The 17,407-nt window shown below is 36.8% G+C and overlaps 1 protein-coding gene across 2 annotated transcripts; it reads left to right on the plus strand.

The window, feature by feature from the left end:
• The first annotated feature begins 101 nt into the window (after positions 1–101).
• Positions 102–14,964, plus strand: LOC141434099 (V-type proton ATPase 116 kDa subunit a 1-like). 2 transcript variants are annotated; one of them, XM_074096391.1, is made up of 16 exons: positions 102–414; positions 2,853–3,024; positions 4,643–4,819; positions 6,121–6,275; positions 6,691–6,853; positions 7,092–7,268; positions 7,408–7,620; positions 8,740–8,890; positions 9,301–9,462; positions 9,839–10,047; positions 10,472–10,581; positions 10,985–11,109; positions 11,691–11,926; positions 12,641–12,863; positions 13,458–13,632; positions 13,918–14,964. In XM_074096391.1, exons 2-16 carry the CDS (start codon positions 2,908–2,910, stop codon positions 14,051–14,053), a joined length of 2,529 nt encoding a protein of 842 aa, XP_073952492.1. In that variant the 5' UTR covers positions 102–414; positions 2,853–2,907; the 3' UTR covers positions 14,054–14,964. The 2 variants fall into 2 exon arrangements, with proteins under 2 accessions (XP_073952492.1, XP_073952484.1); XM_074096383.1 differs by lacking the exon at positions 102–414 and having other exon boundaries at positions 2,780–3,024.
• The last annotated feature ends 2,443 nt before the right edge of the window (positions 14,965–17,407 follow it).

The following is a 17,407-nucleotide window of genomic DNA, read 5'->3' on the forward strand; positions in this document are numbered from 1 at the left end:
TCTGTGACCTGTAGACCTTGTGAGTGAACTTTTACATTTTAATTTTCATGGTTGCATAACTTTCATAATTTTCTAAAAATCCAAATAATTATCAAACTTGCTCAAGGAGAACAGCCCTAGCTGAAACGGAGACGCTTCGATTGCGCTTCACACTTCCTTTGTTCAAGATTCAGTGTTGCGGTCTTCTGACACCCTTTCGTTGCCTGTTACTTCTGCACTGTATGGGCGGATTCTGTGTCTCAACGCTGAGCACTGACTAGTACTGACTACGGCACCACACGACCAACGTCTAGAAACCTCAGTCCATATATGCCTTCGAGAGATCTACTAGAAAACGGGTCAAGATATAGTTGTCAATCGAACGCAACGCTCAATGTGCTAACAAGGTTGGATAAGCGAAGAACACTCTAACGGGTAATGTAATGATGTCAGACAAATCAAAACAATATCTGATGCTTCTTGGTAAAAAAACCTACTGTCACTAACCTGTTGAAAGATAACATAACATAACACAGATGTTATTTTTTTTAATTCAACTGGATGGCAAACGAGCAAGTGGGTCTCCAGATGGTAAGAGATCACCACCACCCATAAACATCTGCAACACCAGGGGTATTGCAGACGCGTTGCCAACCTAGAGGCCTAAGATGGGATACCTCAAGTGTCAGTAATTTCGCCGGCTGTCTTACTCTCCACGCCGAAACACAACAGTGCAAGCACTGATGTTTCAAAGCTCACCTATATTAATGTTCTTAGAAAATAAAACCTGTACTGTTCGTTCAGTATATTTAACTTGCTTCACCAAATTCTTCCATCATCTAACCAAATAATGCTTTAACAGAATTTTACTTTATTTACTTTTCGAATTTCACATTTATGCATTCAACTATAATTTACGGGGAGAAAATAGGCCCACTTACCCTAGGGAGATACGAGCCCACCTCAAAACATAGTTGGGAAACAGTAAATTATTCGGCTGTCTGGGGATCCGAAGAATAACAGAAGAACAAGTAGCGAGAACGTAATCGATTGTTTCCTGCCCGCCATAGGACAGTACAGTACAGATCAAATAAGAACAATACCTATCGAACTTTCAAATGTGTGCTTGAAATTGAATTAATTTTGTTAAAAGCTTTTTTTGATTTGTTCATACCGAGTAGTACGTACTTAGCAAGTTGCTGTTCATTAGCAATAATTACGTAAACATTCATTATACGTATTTAGTAGCTTTTTTACCTCAGTAGTAGGTATCAATTGTGGGTTTTAAAATAACCTCATCATAAAAAAAACATTTTTAATACAAGATTTTTTTGGTGAATGTACTTTTTGTTGACTGTACTTTCATTGTCACCTAAATGTTGATGTTATTAATCGTTGAAGAGTTCCGTCCTGCGCAGACGATCCTGGCTGGACTACCAGGATGTCACTACTAGATTATTGTATTGTCACGCGATTTACCTACATAAGTATTCCAAATTTCAAGTCAATCTGACTACTGGAAATTGGTCAAATTTAACTTACAAGATTTGATTACAGACAGACAGACAGACAACGGGACAGGTGAATCTAAATAAAAGCTTGTGATTAGTGGGTAATTTTTAGAACTAAATTTTGTAAAATAATAATTTTAATAGGTTTAAGTTTTTTGCTGGCTATACTTTTTGTTGATTGCAACGTTATTTGTTTGTTAACATTTTAATGAAAAAACAAAGGGATGAAACAAGAATTAAAATTTTGTGATGAAACTGTTATCGCCAATCTCTTGCCACATTCAAGCATTTTAAGTAGGTACTTTGAAAGGTTCTACATTTTTATGTCGATGCTAGATAGTCGTGCGTAGAGATGGGTAAATCCGGATCTGAAGATTCAAAAGAGTCAGATCCTCAAGCGGATCCGAATCCCTTAATGACTCCTTTCAAATCTTATCGACTCCGGAGTTACTAACTCCGACCAAGTCCGGCCGGATCGAGCGGCTCGTGATCGCCGTCACACTCACTCGCTCCGCTTTCACTCTCGGCTCGGATCGGATCGGATCGGATCTTATTACGTTTGGTCGGGCGCTGAGTGAGCCGGTACCTACGTCGGTACTCGGACGGACTTCTCGTTCGGTTATGTTGGAAAGAAATGAGATAGAATTAAAACACAATATAATATGACCAGAGCGGGCGATGCATATTGAACACTGTTTTCAAGCTTCAAATAGTCAAACAGAAAACTAGTAGGTTCTTAAGTAGCTCATAGATCTTTAAAAAATACACAATTTAGAATTGTTCAACATTAAAAGGACGAAACGAATCGGTACTTCAGTTCAGTACCTTGACCTTGGTACCTACCGAACCAATACCGAACCGAGCCGGGCCGCATCGGCCATAGATAAATTAATAATCGCTCGAAAGAACCGGAGTCAATAAAGGAGTCGGATTCAATAAGCGGATTCGGTACCGACACCGGAGCTGGATCTAGTGAGTCAGATCACTTCGCGGAGTTGAGATTACCCATGTCTAGTCGTGCGCTTGCTAGCATGGAAATAATTCAAAGCTAAGGAAGATGAGGCCGTATTGCCTAACGTTTCTGATGCTCGTGAATCGCGATCGCGATCGTAAACAAATGACAGTTTTTTTTTGCGAATTTGATTGCGATGCGAGCGTCACAATAGTTAGGTAATATGGACAATAAGGTCTTCAGCCAAGCCTCAGCATAAGGAAGCTGCAAAAATGTCTATTCTTATTATGAAATTTAAAAAACAAGTTCTCTGAGCAGTCTTTCACGTCACAAGTGACTTACGTACGTCACTGTTTTATAAAATAAAATGAATAATTTTTCGTAAAAATAAATGTAAGAAATAATTTTAGCTACACCTGGGTAGATAAGTTTGCCACTAGACGACCACCATTAAAGGCTATCATCATGGGTGCTATGTTAAGGAGTGACCCTATGACGCTGTGCGATATGTACATTCAGCCTGAGGCGGCATTTGAGATTTTGTCAGGTCTTGGTGAAGAAGGATGCGTACAATTTCATGATGTAAGTAAACCTTTTAAATCCATTATCATTACAGCACGTGACAGACTGACGTATCTCGCAAATATTGTTCAAGTTACTGATAAGTATAGATAAGCAATTCAGCTTACAAAACAACCAAAAAATGTACACACACACAAATATTCTTTTCATCTCTCCTTTTCGGAAAGTTTAATTTTCATGGGTAGATTGGCTACAAATTGCGTTTTCATCTCTAGGGTGGAAAGTATTTTTTTTTTAAATTTAACGATTAGCCACGGAGTCGAAGATAAATTGAGTTACGTGAATGACACTTTTTATCACGTTTCGGCATGGCCATCTAGATGCACGTGACCAAGGAGCTTATATACAAAACTGGAGGTTGAACGCCCAACATCCGTTTGAAACAAGAAATTTGATCTTTATTACGTCACGAACATATTCCATCTCTTTCTTTAGTTAGGTTAAGAAAGAGATGGAAGTCATTCGTAAAAAGTGAAAGAAAGAGATGGAGTATATAAATAAGTCATAAAGGTTAAATTTCTTTTTTCGGCGTTCAACCACCAGTTTTGTATATAACCTCCTTGGTCGTGACCAACTCGATTTTTTTTATTGTCGGCCGTGGCAAGTGGCCAGTCGAAAAGGTACCGTTGGAGGTTGGATATAAGTAAATTCAATTTATTGTTATTCTAATTTTTTTTGCAGTATATTATTTTCCTCACAGTCGAAATGAAAAGTAGTGTCTAACTCGAGTGAAATTACCCATTTCCCCTCGAACTATCGGCGCTCTCACTTCGTTCGAGCGCCAGAAATATCTCGGGGCATATGGGTCACTTTCCACCCTTGGTTATCAATCTACTATTGTCTTCTTTACTCCCGCTATGAAGAGCATATGACTATAATTGACAATTTTTCAACTGACTTCAAAAAAAGGAGGAGGTTCTCAATTCATCTGTATGTTTTTTTTTGTATGTTGTTACGTTATACTCCGCGAATGGTGAACCGATTTTCAAAACTATTTTTTTGTTCAAAACAACACACTTCCAAGGTGGTCCCACTGTCATTAAATCAGGACCTGATGATGGAATCCTCTAGGGCATCATCAAATCAAGGGCAGGCAGCCTTCAAATTTGATTGTATCTGGTGTTTTGTGGCCGAATGGTTTTTAAATACAGGCCTGTTTTTGAGTTTATTTTTCAGATTTTCGTAATACTCAATTTTTGATGATGTGACCTAATAATGCCAGATACCTAATACGGTATTTGACAACTCCTGATTTTGCCATATCTTAATATTATTATCAAAATATAGATAAACAGATAGTGTTTAGCGAAGAGAAAATTTAAATCGGTTGAAAATTGGATTTATAGTGATTTTTTCAAAAATCTATATACCTGTCTCATTCTCAAACGCTTTTCTCTATGCAGCAAGTATGGCGGTACTGGCGTGTGACGTCACATGCCAGTATGTCTTTCTCCGTCTAATCTTGAATTTCAAACCTTTATAACTTTATTTGTAAAGGTAGCTTAAAAATTGTTTTTCTATTCGATAACAGGTATTGTGTAGTTTTAATTTATAAAACATGTACAAAATAGTCAAATACCGTATTATAAGTACATAATTAATTGTACATGTTTTTCAGATGAATGAAGGTGTCCAGGCATTTCAGAGGAAGTTTGTGCCAGAGGTATGCCGATATGCAGAAATGGAGAGAAAACTCCACTACATGGAGGAGGAGATGACTAAGGACAATATTTATGTACCACCTCTACTGTCTGAACCCAAAGCTTTGGAGCCTACAGAAACGCGAGCATACGAGGTATTTTCCTATGTCACATGCACATAATTATACGATTTGCGCCTGCCCTATTACAAAAACCTCCAAGTTCTTGCTATTTTCTTTTCTTATGGTTGTCTTAGGAAATAGTGCACTGAGTGGCAGGTTCTTATTGCGTATCTTTCTGTATTCGTCACTAATTCTTTATTTATCTTGTGTGGACGTGTAAACATAAAAAAGAAAATTCACCAAGCAAGTATACCCTTTCAATATAAATAAAAATAAAATAAATATCATGGGACACTTGACACCAATTGACCTAGTCCCAAACTAAGCAAAGCTTACTATGGAGTCTAGGCAACGGATAAACAAACTTAAATACATAAATTAAACATCCTACCCGAGAATAAACATTCGTATGAATACATACAAACATCTGCCCCAGCCGGAAATCAAACCCAGGACCTCAAGTTTCGTAGTCAGATTCTCTAACCACTTGGCCATCCGGCCGTCATACATACATGACATGATAGATTTATAACTGTATACCTAGTGCCATCCTCGAAGACGCGTGATTTTGTCAAAATCAGACATTAATGACATTCTAAAAAGAATCACGGCACGTGTCATCGAGAATGACTACCTAACCTATATGAGTAACTAACTATTGCCCGCGACTCCGTCGGCGAAGATTCTGCTTCATAAAACCATTTAAACTGAAGCGTAGCGAGGGCGGGTCGCTAGTCTAGTAATAAATATAACCTTTGTTACTCAGGGATAATGTAGCATTTTATTGGTGAAATAATTTTAAAAATCGGTCCAATAGTTTTGAGTTTATTCGTTACAGACATATCTTCCCTCTTTACAATATTATTTAATGTAAATAGTGTAGATAGTGTAGTGTATATAGTGTGTATTAAGTTCGTAATTGTATAATTAAAATTAAAACGTAAAGTCCAAAATTTCAATGTGTTTATTAACTATGAATAACCGATCCGGTCAAAAAAGATATGAATAGCGGAAAGACGTACACAGCGGAAAGAGTTGCCAATAACGCCAAAAAAAGAAAAAGACCAATAACGAATGTGACTAAAGTAAAAGTGCGAATAATACTAAAAACGAGAGATAAAAACAAAAACATAGCCCTAGGAAGACTTATTAAGAATGAGACAAGTTACAGACTTGAACTTAGGATGATAGAGAGTGACGAATACAGAATGAGACGAAATAAGAATTGAACGAAAAACGAATGAAACGAATTACTCTGATACCGTGCTAGTCCACTCCTTTGTTCTACAGTTCAATAATGTGGCCTTTTTCTCTACATTGACGTTTCTTTTTAGAGTGCAATTGAAAAATGGTCTAACGATATTATAGCAATATCCACCAACCAGAAAGAACTGGAGAAGAATTACTTGGGGATGACAGAGATGCATTACGTTTTGGAGCGCATCGGGCCTTTGCTCGGTACGGCAGATATCCGTTTACGAGCAGCAGGGTAATGTAACTCTTTACGCGTATTTAGTAAGTTTCTCTTGAAGTCGTCAGTCTAGATAGCTATCAACTTTCTAAATCTAGACTTGCCGTTAAACAGCGACGCTTACTACTGTGTCTCGGTGAGGGCACGAATGCTGTGTTTATTAGCTACGAGAAAAAACATTTTATTTTATGGCTAAGGGTTGGCAACGCTTCTTCTACGTACCCTACGATCGCTTATGTACTTAATTCTTCTGATTTTGCTTCGCAGAACTGATTATTCATGTGACTCGCTTGCTCATTTTTACACAGTTAGAAAAACACGTTTGTTGTCGTCATCTCATTCATGTACTGAATCCCAACAGAATCAAACCAAATACAGGAAGCAAGTGAAGATTTGATAACATTGAGTATTTACTTACTTGCTTTTTAATTAGGAAAACCGCAGACATTGAAAGCAGCGGCCGGCTCAAGGTCATCACGGGCTTGGTGAAGCGCCAGCGATCCTTCTCGTTCGAAATGATGTTATGGCGAATATCTCACGGAAATGTTTTCTATCGACAGACAAGCGTAGATAAAATACTTCATGATCCCGAGACAGTATGCTATGACTTTTTTATTTATGTAGTCACATTTGTCATTATACTAGTGGGAGGTACTTTTTTTGCTCTTCTGAAAAGTAGCATTTTTCAATCTGTGTCTTTATTCCACGAATGGTGCGAATTACTGTTTTTTTTTATCTAATTAGATCTCACGTAAAACAACTGCGTTAAAATTAAAATTCGGTGAAGTAAAATTCAACGACACAAGAGTCCAACTCGGGAACTTTCTTTTTTAGGGAGGTGTCGTTCGTAAAGTCGCTTTCCTAGTGGTGTGCCAGGGAGAGCAACTGAGCGCTCGAATGGAGAAAGTGTGCGCAGGTTTCCACTGTAACTTATACCACTGTCCGACGGCTCACAGTGAGCGGGTAACCCTTATGAGTAGACTGGCAGTCAACATCAAGGATCTAGATGCGGTAAAATAACACTTTCTTTATTTTGGGTTGTCATTTGCTAATTGTAATCTGACGTAATTTTTGTCTGAGAAATGAAAAAAAAGTTACCAAATTTTTCGTTATTTTGTCATTGTTAACACTTTTTTCGTTTTTTTCAAAGGTCTTGAGGACTACTCGGTTTCATCGCTGCAAAGCGCTACGCGCTGTGGGCAGACAGTGGCCGATGTGGATGATTCAAATTAAAAAAGCAAAAGCGATCTACCACACAATGAACCTATTCTCACTTGATATCACGAAGAAGTGTCTAATCGGTCAGTGCTGGGTACCGACAAGGGATTTGCAAAAAGTGCAAGGAATTTTGGATTCTGCTTCGGTGATTATGTCATGCTTTAATATTAAAGTGGAACTAAAGAGGAAGAACCATTTAATAATTTAAAAAAAAATGCGGGTCTCTAAGTAGCTGTTCTGATTTTATCAATTGACGTACTGACGTACGAAACCTTAAAAATCAATAAAAACTAAATCTATACCTACGCTTAAGTTATTATTTAGCGTTCATCAGTACGAAAATTTCATTCAGTGCTTATAACGCTAAAATTGCTTAAACCACTTCGAACGTTTGTATGCTTTTGCATGACATTAAAGGGCTCTTATACATAAAACCGGCCAAAAGCGTGTCGAACACGCCCAAAATAGGGTTCCGTAGCCATTACGAAAAAAATAAGTAATATTTTTCTAAGGATTTCGTATTTAATACGGAATCTTCCAAGTTTAGGTATATTGTATACCTTAGGCTGCTATTTACTCATAAACTACTAATAATTCTCAAGCAAACTTAGCCGTTATAGTTTTCCTTGAAAGTTTGATATACTTGCTACCATCCTGATTTTTTTTCAATTTTTTCCACCCGCCGGTTTATTTTAATGAAAATTTGCACTTTAAAGTTGAATATTTCGCAAACAAATCACTGAATCGGAAAATCGTCTTATCAAACACCTAATGGTTTTAAAAGACCTATCCAAAAATACTCCATACTATAGGGTTGGATGAGAAAAATAAACACCCCCTTTACGTGTATGGGAGGTACACTAAAAAATTTTTTTTAAAATTTTGATTGTACCTTTTTGTCGGCATAGTTTACTATATTCGTGCAAAACTACAGCTTTCTAGAATTGATAGTCCTTGAGCAAAGGCGCGGATGGACAGACAGACTGGCGAAACTATAAGGGTTCCGTTTTTGCCATTTTGGCTCCGGAACCCTAAAAACGATACGATATCGCGCCGTGTTACGACGCGTCATCGTTTCACGATGCAACACGTCGCATCACGTCGTGGCAATCTACGAAGGATTGCCCCGTGATTTTCCACGACACGACGTCGCATCCTGATATGTGATGGAATTTCGTAGTACGACGCGATATCGTATAGATATTATGTGTTAGAACTCTAAGCGGAATGCGGCACAAAATTATGCCTAAATATGTATTTTCAGCTTAAAGTGGAATCGTCTGTGCCATCGTTCTTGTCTAAGGTGGTGACTGACGCCGTCCCGCCGACGTACCATCGCACCAACAAGTTCACGAACGGATTTCAAGCGCTTATCAATGCCTATGGCGATTCCTGTTATCGAGAACTGAATCCAGGTTTATTACGATATTTAATTTCCGTACAATTTTACATCAGATTTTTAACCCTCGACGCAAAAAGGGGGGTGTTATAAGTTTGACCGCTATGTGTTTCTGTCTGTGGCATCGTAGCTCTTAAACAGGTGGACCGATTAGAATGCGTTTTTTTATATTTGAAATCAAGTTTTTTAGCGATGGTTCTTAGACATGTTTCATCTAAATCAGGTTAGCCGTTTTCGACGTATTGAACTTTGAAGTGATAGTCGGGGGTTTTACAACTTTTTGTTGGTTAGGATATTTGGTTCCTTTTTATCGCTTTGTGTTTTTTGGCGTGTTCTATGTAAAATGGCGTGTTATAACTACTTAATATTTTTTAAGGGAATGCTTTTAAATATCTGTCATGTGTAATGTGTTTTTTACTATTACAGGCCTTTACACGATAATAACGTTTCCATTCCTGTTCTCTCTCATGTTTGGAGACGTTGGCCACGGCTTTATTATGTTTCTGTTTGCTGCATGGATGTTGAAAAATGAGAAAAAATTCATGGCGGAGAATTCTAACAATGAGATATGGAACATTTTCTTTGGAGGTGACCGTTTTATTATTTAATTAATCTTTTCTGCTTGATTAATTGCTTCTCGTATGGGAGCGGCTCTCAAACTTTTTGGTGAGGGGACCCTTTTGGAAAATTAAAATTTGCCGGAGCCTTAACACTCAAAGCTTTAAAATAACCTTTTCATTTAATGATAGGTTGTACTATGCGAACTCGCGGCCTCGCGGAGGGTCAAGGGCTGCAATCACAAGATTTAGATAAATTTATAGAGTAAATTATTTGTAATCTTAATTGTATTTCTATTGCATTTATTACCAGGCGGCGGTTTATTGCAAAAGCATTATAGGATATGGATGCTTTAGATGTTGATTTGTTTTGATATTTTATTCTAAGTATTATTTATCACTTTCAGGTCGATACATAATTTTGCTGATGAGCCTGTTTAGTATTTACGCTGGTTTTATTTACAACGACTTATTCTCAAAGGGTGTGAAACTTAAAACTTCTGGCTGGTCCCATGTTTCTTATTCGGAGGAAGAACTCTTAGCAAGTCCAGTTTTAATGGTGGAGCCAAAGGATTATGGTTTAGTGTACCCTTTCGGCGTTGATCCAGCTTGGAAGGTAATGAGGCTTATGTCTCGGCCGCAACTTTGGGCGAAAACCATCGTGGCGCTTTACTTTCTAATACATTGCACATGCTGCACGCTAACCTTTGCGCGGTGAGCGTCTTGACCATGCAATGAATATAGTATTGCCTAGTCTCACTGCTAACAAGAGCTGGGGTAGAGCGCAGTCATATTATATTTGACGCTATGGATGTATAGTGTATCGACTGTATGTATTATGTAAATGTAGCAGTTTTAGCAAGTTGTCTATTTTTAATCAACCATTTTTATTGACTTATTCAAACTATGAATGTGGGCTCTTTTATTTTGAATGATCCTTTAGCTCAATATCAATAAAAGCGCCAACAGGAGCTTTACACTTTTTATTAAAGCTGTTGGTTCATGATTTTAATTTTTTTCATAAATATCTTGTTTTGTAGTTAGCGGAAAACAAGATTCTTTTCGAGAATTCTCTGAAAATGAAGTTGTCTATTATCATTGGTGTTATTCACATGATTTTCGGCCTAAGTCTGTCTCTGTTCAATCACATGTAAGTATAATATAATTAAGCTTGTTTTTCTTGTTTATTAAGAATAGTATATATTTTTGACTAACAATAGATACTTTTCTCTTAATTATTCCTAAACTGGAACAAATTGAAATAAAACCCCAATAATTATCTGTTCTTGGAGCGATGTGGCCCGCCTATTGCCACTTCTACTTGCATATTTTTCAAACAATACCGGCGACTTTATTTCTTCGGCAAATATACCAATAAGCCTAACGATATAAATATAATAAAATTCATGTGGTGGATTCCCCGATATGTTTGTTGATGAAATATGCTTGCTTACTTTGAATCATCGGTTTACTCATATTTATTTGTATTACACTCACCTAGTTTTACTTTTGCTTGTCAACTTATACTTCTTTGATGATCATATATTTTTCAGGTTTTTTAAAAAGCGATACTTGATTATTCTGGAGTTCATACCACAAATGCTGTTTTTGTGTTGTATTTTCTTATGGCTTGTTATTCTCGTGTTTATGAAATGGTTTCAATACGGAGGTGCAAAACGTAAGCGATTCACAATATTACTTTCTAACTTTATTAACACTAGGAGATGAAAGATTGCGTATTAATTATTATGGTATGTAATGTACAATCATTTTGCGTTTGAAAATTATAAGAATCCTCTCTAAAGAACTCCATAAAATAAAAACTATTTATAAATTGTCTCGAAGTTGGTGGAATGTGTTCAGAATCGTGCTGCGAGGAAAGTGTTGGTTGCAGCAGCCAACTTGAGTAAGTACGACACGGAAATGCTTATGGAAAATTTGCCCAGCTAGCTTCAAAAATGGCGTTGATAACGTTCAGGTTGGCTGATGTAACAAGAAACATTAAAAATTTAAGCGTGCGTATTTTTCTAAATAATATTTTGTTCTATCGGCCAATGTAAGGTATTGCAATGTACGAAACTTGTTTAAAAAAGTAAAATAAAAAACCTGAACACATGTGTATGAATACTTGTTAGTAGCGTTAAATTTTGTACAGTGTGGATAAAATAAGCTGATTGTGTTACTTGTATTTTTTTAATTGAGTTAATTTATACCCGTTTTACTTACAAACTTTATCTTATCTTACTTTACCTTTTGCAGCTGTGACTAAGGAGAGCGCTGGATGTGCCCCCTTGATTCTCATCATATTCATTGATATGTGCCTCTTCTCCACCACGAAGCCGGTGGCCGTAGAATGCGACGCATACATGTTTGAAGGGCAGCAGTCCGTCCAGAAGACTTTGGTATTCGTGGCTCTTGCGTCTGTACCCATTATGCTGTTTGGACCACCGATTTTTGTCAACCATAAAAACAAAAAAAATCGAGTTAAAGTAGTGGTATGAATAAAACTGATTTTACACATACTCAAAAAAATGTACTCATATTTCGTTGTCGACATAATATAAGTTTTGGTCTTGTGGTACAAATATTTCGTGGAAATGCGCGGAAATACAGGTTGTCTTTAAATTTGGAAGAATTAGGTTGTTAAAGTCCGTGTGGTATTTGGATTTTACTCGCGAAATTGTGAGATATTTATTTATTTTGTAATTTGGCAAATACAAATACCAAAACAACAATATGCAACTACCGCTTCGAATCAGAGTTCTCTTAATTCTATACACTTTCAATTTCTTATAGTAAAAAGGTTGATTTATTTCGACAACAGAAAAAAAATACCAGCGGTAGTTTCATTTACCCGATAAGATGAGATCGTGAAGATTTTTGAAAGCTTGCCAAACCTGCCATGTCTGCTATAAATTCGGGAAGCCATATATTTTTTTGTAATTATAGGGTGAATACAAAAGAGGTAGACAGGTACAGGTAGGTATAAAATAGCCATGGTCTACTAGCTCAATATGTGATCGCTTGAATTGGCCCTCGTTACAACTGTAGTGTATCTATGCTTGCAAATTGGCGGAGTCAGAAAAGAGTTAAATTTTCGGCTAAACAGAAAACTTGTTTAATTAATGAGACTAAAACAGTGTTCCGTATTCACTCTATTTGAGATCTCTAGATTATGCTCATGTTTCAACAAAAAAGTGGTATTTTAGGTCGAAACCTCGAACTTTCGGAAGTATCAAGCAAAATCTATAGAGAATGCGGCGGCAGTGGCCAAGAAGATGGAAGAGTTGGAGGAAAAAATGGACAAGCTATCGGAGTCCTTTGGTGACCTGATGATCCACCAAGCCGTGCACACCATTGAGTTTGTGCTCAGCACCATTTCTCACACAGCTTCATATTTACGACTCTGGGCGCTGTCGTTGGCACATGCACGTTAGTAATGTGCCTACTAATTAACATACCTCATTATCAATGGGGCGATTGCATTGAAATGATTAGGACTGGCGTTAGACACAGAATAAATCAAAAGCCATGCGCGTATCTTTTAATGAAGCCAGTGTTATTACTATTATTGTCTCCAAGAGAATACGAGTAATCTTTGAACAATCAATACAATCAGCAAAAATAGATCCGGAATACAAAATATGTTACATTTAATATGTCCATATGCTCAATGTTTCCAGTGTTGCAACTTTTAACGACGATGATAAGGAGAAGATCAAAGTGGTCACTCTTGTCACAGTACGCCGAGATTGTACACGGCTTTTGGTTTATTCTACATAATGTGTATTTTAGGGGCTGACATGATAATATTTAAAAGTCCATATTCATTAAATCACATAGTAACAAGGTTCTAGGTGGCATACACTCTCGTTTTAAATTGTGTAAATCTCGCGTTGTCACTCATCATCACGTTGTATACTTTAATTATTGTAAGCGAAAAGATAATTAGTCCAATGTATAAATACAAAGCAGTGAGATGGAATTACCACAAGTGTACTTATTTGCGAATTTTGTCTATTCCAGAATTATCTGAAATGCTTTGGATGATGGTATTTTCAAAAATGGCTCTCCAGGATGCTTCTATGGCCGGGGGACCGAAAATAGTCGTCGTTTTTGCCATTTGGGCGATGTTTTCGTTGTCGATTTTAGTGTTGATGGAAGGACTGTCTGCGTTCCTCCATACACTACGTTTGCATTGGTAAGTAATAGATGTGGAATAGATAAGTGTTCTGACAAAAATAACAGTAAATACGGCTCTATAAATTAGTCGCATACATTTATAAATAAGTGGAAAACTTTTCTCACCTGTGTAGGTAGGTGGAACAAAAAATGTTGCGTTCGAAAAAAATAAACGGATTCGCGACAGCGAAAATACAAATAAATAATCGTTTCTGGTAAGACATTACCAGAAACAATTAATGCTTGTGAATCGAGATGATTGATTTATACAAAAAAACATTGTTGTTTTTTTGACTTATTGCAGGGTAGAGTTTATGAGCAAGTTTTACGGAGGCTGTGGATATGTATTTCGTCCGTTTTGTTTCCGTGCTATGCTGAAGGAGCAAGTTAAAGAGAAAATGGAAATTTGCCCAAGTTCTAAGCGAAACCAAGGTCGTTAAGCGCATTTCATAGTTTTAATGCTTAGTAAGGTTCGTTATGTTACTATAATTTTATTTTATTTTTATTTTAGTTTTAATGCTTAAGCGATTGGGTCTGTTATGAATAGTCTTAAGTTCAGTACTTCCAGTGGTCTTCAGGTGATGATATTTTGGCTGACTTTGACCTGCGTCATAGGGCTATATGTAGGTATTTTCTTGAAGGTACGTTTAAACCAAATGACAGACCGAACAGACATATATTTTATAATTCTGAATAATTCTATACAAATACTAACAAAACGTGCGTATAATAAGATAAAGTAAGAATTAAAAAATAAAAGAAGTAAAATTGTGGGCTTCTGCAGCAAAAAAAGCTAAACCGAAACAAATGAAGACCATTCTTTCGTTGCGGGGTGTATATGGCTGTGTTGTCTATGGTTATATATTTTACATTGTTCTGGCTCTACATATACTACGAAGTTTGAATTCGAACCTCGTATCTTGCCATTCCGCTGACGCTTTAATACGAGAGTGAGAGGGACAGTAGATACGAACTTAGAATTTCGTAGTAGCCCCCCTGGTCCAAATGAGAAATGTAGTATTACCTTTTTCACCACAATAACATTCGATAATGCTTATATTGCTGTTTCGGCTGCTTTTTGGCCTAAATGTACCTTTGTGTATGCACTAATTTAGTGTGTTCAGTGCGTTCGGTAGTCGGCGGAGGACAAGATAGTTTCAATCTGTCATCCATCATATATCGTATTTGTAAGACGTGGCTGTTAGGAGTGTAGGTGTATAAGGTGAGTACCTAAGCATCTAAGTAAAATAATGACAGACCTTTTAGTTATTGTTATGTTAATGTTATGCGAGCAAACTTGGAATTAAGTGTTATGTTTTTATTTAATTTAGAATTTATTTTAATTAAATGGCTTTTATGCAGTTATTTACGTAATTTTTCTCTTTATATCTTGTTTCGCGGAACCACAATATTGGATGGCGTAGCATCTTTTCATATTGTAATAGACAATGGACAGACTTGGACAGAGAATAATCTCAAACGATTTGCAAAACAGATTCTTTCTTTTATTCCTCTGAATTCATTGTTTTATACTTATATTAAGTATTATGATTAATGTAGATAAATTTCTGAGCTTTTGTTTCTTTGAGTTCCCTTTTTAAAATAGATAATATTAATTATCACAAAGATAAATTATTATCACTTTGAAATAATGCCGCGCTCAGCAACGTCGACTATTTAATTGTGGTTAAAAATTTGACCAATGACAGGGTAAATCGTTAGTAACTGGCCACTTTACTTCCTAGCTTGCTTTATGTTTATTGTGATCACTTGTAAAGAGATATCGACCATAATTATTATTGTTTTAGGGGAAGCAGTGAATGTTGAAAATAATTAACATGTGTTTATTAGAGGACGATATTATTTATTAACTTAAAATATTTAATTATTTTATTGGAAATTACGTTTAACCTAACCTTAACCTAGATGGGAAGCAGTTATTTTAGGATATATTCTAAATTATTTCATAGATCTTGCTATACTACGCTAGCATCACTGGAGGGATTTGGAACTGTTATTTACCGCAGGAAAATTTTGCAAGTATCCCCCTATATAAGAGATTGTTTTCCTTCCCTTTATGGAGTACATAGTATGACATCTTTCCGAGAACGACTGAGAGGCTACCGAAACCCCACAGAAACAATAGGTGCTTATTGTGCGGTTTGGTTTCAGCGCACTAACTATTGACATAATATCCCACTACATATCGTGATATCCTACAATACAGTGTCAGCGTGTGTTAGAATTTTGTCTACATACTGGATAGAAACACAACCACCAATTTTTTTACATAAAACTGACCGTGATTGACCCCTATCTCACCTGATGATAAGTGTAGATGAGGCCAAAGGTGTATCTCACTGGTCATTAACAGCCTATTCACTCTAGCCTTGAAGAGCCCTAGATTGTATTTATCCGGAAATACAGACGACGGGTGCGAGTTCCATTCCATAGCAGTTCGAATAATGAAAGATGAAGCAAACCGCTTCGTGCTGGCTAACGGAACACTAACTAAACAAGGGTGAAGACGCTCCCCCCGTCTGGAAGTCCGTTGGCAAAATGGACATGGAGGAATAAGATCATGTAAGGAAATGTAGCCATGTAGCCATTCACGGAAATCACCTTACTACGGCTACTCGACGATGATTAGCTGCGCAAAAATTAGCGTGGTACAAATGGTTGAATTGTTTTTTATTTTATTTATGGTATTCGCGTCGGTATGGCGGGCTGTAAGTCTCACCGGAGAAGTATGGCATTACGCTACCGCCTACTTCTTTTTTTATCGACTATCGGAAAATACAAGCATTTTTGTGGAATAACGATTTATTTATCCGACACGTTCGATTAACGCCCACGCGATTGGGCCGCCGGTACCAGCGCTATGACCATCATTTTCTTTTTTGTCATTCCGTAATTAGACCCCTGAAGAACCGCCATAAGTACACAAATGAGCTAATATTTTGTGTCACCATCTCCCTGTCTACTATTGGCTCTGTGCACGACATCAGCGCCACCTAGCGTCGGCAACTTTGTAGGCTCTGACGTTTTGAAATTTCATCGCGTCTTTGTGACAAAAATCAAAAATATCACGTATTAATTTATACTACAAAATTACTGTGATATAGTGATTTTTGGGTGGACAAAGGGTTGGGATTTAATTTTTGGTCATTACAATTAATAATAATAATAATAATAAATATCACGCACAATTCACACCAATTGACCTAGTCCCAAAGTAAGGTTAGCAAAGCTTGTGTTATGGGTAATAAGCAACGGATAAATATAGTTATATAGATAGAGACCCGAGAACAAACATTCGTATTTTTCATACAAATATCTGCCCCGACGGAATCGAACCCGGGACCTCAAGCTTCGTAGTCAGGTTCTCCAACCACTAGGCCATGTGATCGTCTATAATTAAACGGGGTTTTATTTTGGTTATGTCAGGTTTTGATTACTTCATGTTTAGTCGTACTTTTACTGTAAAACAAAAAGATAAAGCTACTTTAATGCTTTCTTTAATTAATAGTAAACTTATATAATTGTTCTTCTATCGCTAGTAATAATTTAAATATGGTTTTCAAATCTTTTTGAAGACCGGGTTTGTGAGTATCACTCAAATAAAATTTCAACCACAAACCGTTTCAAAAGGAAAATTGTTGATATGTGCTGGACATGTCCGGGATGAAGAGGAATTAAGAACAAAACAGGGACTGTGTTCAATAATTCAAGCTCGCATCATAAAACAAACATCTATAACTAAAATAAGGTAGTTAAGTCTAAACAAATTGCTT

The sequence above is a fragment of the Choristoneura fumiferana genome, chromosome Z, assembly GCF_025370935.1.
Source record: "Choristoneura fumiferana chromosome Z, NRCan_CFum_1, whole genome shotgun sequence".
In the NCBI taxonomy this organism is placed as follows: Eukaryota; Metazoa; Arthropoda; class Insecta; order Lepidoptera; family Tortricidae; genus Choristoneura; species Choristoneura fumiferana.

Bases quoted from the DNA above. Each gene is read 5' to 3' on its own strand.
- LOC141434099 (XM_074096391.1), top strand. From the start codon at position 2,908: ATGGGTGCTATGTTAAGGAGTGACCCTATGACGCTGTGCGATATGTAC. The intron at 7,621-8,739 runs GTGATTATGTCA...ATGTATTTTCAG, and splicing joins GAATTTTGGATTCTGCTTCG to CTTAAAGTGGAATCGTCTGT. The intron at 11,927-12,640 runs GTATGAATAAAA...GTGGTATTTTAG, and splicing joins AAAATCGAGTTAAAGTAGTG to GTCGAAACCTCGAACTTTCG.